The 367-nt window shown below is 61.0% G+C and overlaps 1 protein-coding gene across 1 annotated transcript in view; it reads right to left on the minus strand.

The window, feature by feature from the left end:
- Window positions 1-39: 39 nt before the first annotated feature.
- ELAVL3 (ELAV like neuron-specific RNA binding protein 3) overlaps window positions 40-367 on the minus strand; it is a 7,806-nt gene continuing 7,478 nt past the window's right edge. The window contains exon 5 of the mRNA XM_006765808.2: window positions 40-367. This exon is cut by the window's right edge and continues 59 nt beyond it. Coding sequence (XP_006765871.1) covers window positions 117-367 — 251 coding nt within the window. The 3' untranslated portion in view covers window positions 40-116.

The raw sequence follows: 367 nt of genomic DNA on the forward strand, positions 1-367 counted from the left end.
CCTCTCTCTCTCGCCCCCCCTCTCTCTCTCTCTCTCTCTCTCTCTCTCTCTCTCTCTCTCTCTCTCAATCTCTCTCTCTCTCTGCTGCCCGGGGAGGTGGGGAGGGTGGAGGTGGCTCAGGCCTTGTGCTGTTTGCTGGTCTTGAAGGACACCTGCAGCACACGCTCGCCCAGGCGGTAGCCATTGAGGCTGGCGATGGCCATGGCCGCCTCGTCGTAGTTGGTCATGGTGACAAAGCCGAAGCCCTTACACTTGTTGGTGGTGAAGTCGCGGATGACCTTGACGTTGGTGACCGCCCCGAAGGGCCCGAACAGCTGCCACAGCACGCTCTCGTCCGCCTCCGGAGACAGGTTGTACACGAAGATGC

Source organism: Myotis davidii, unplaced genomic scaffold, assembly GCF_000327345.1.
Source record: "Myotis davidii unplaced genomic scaffold, ASM32734v1 scaffold1439, whole genome shotgun sequence".
In the NCBI taxonomy this organism is placed as follows: Eukaryota; Metazoa; Chordata; class Mammalia; order Chiroptera; family Vespertilionidae; genus Myotis; species Myotis davidii.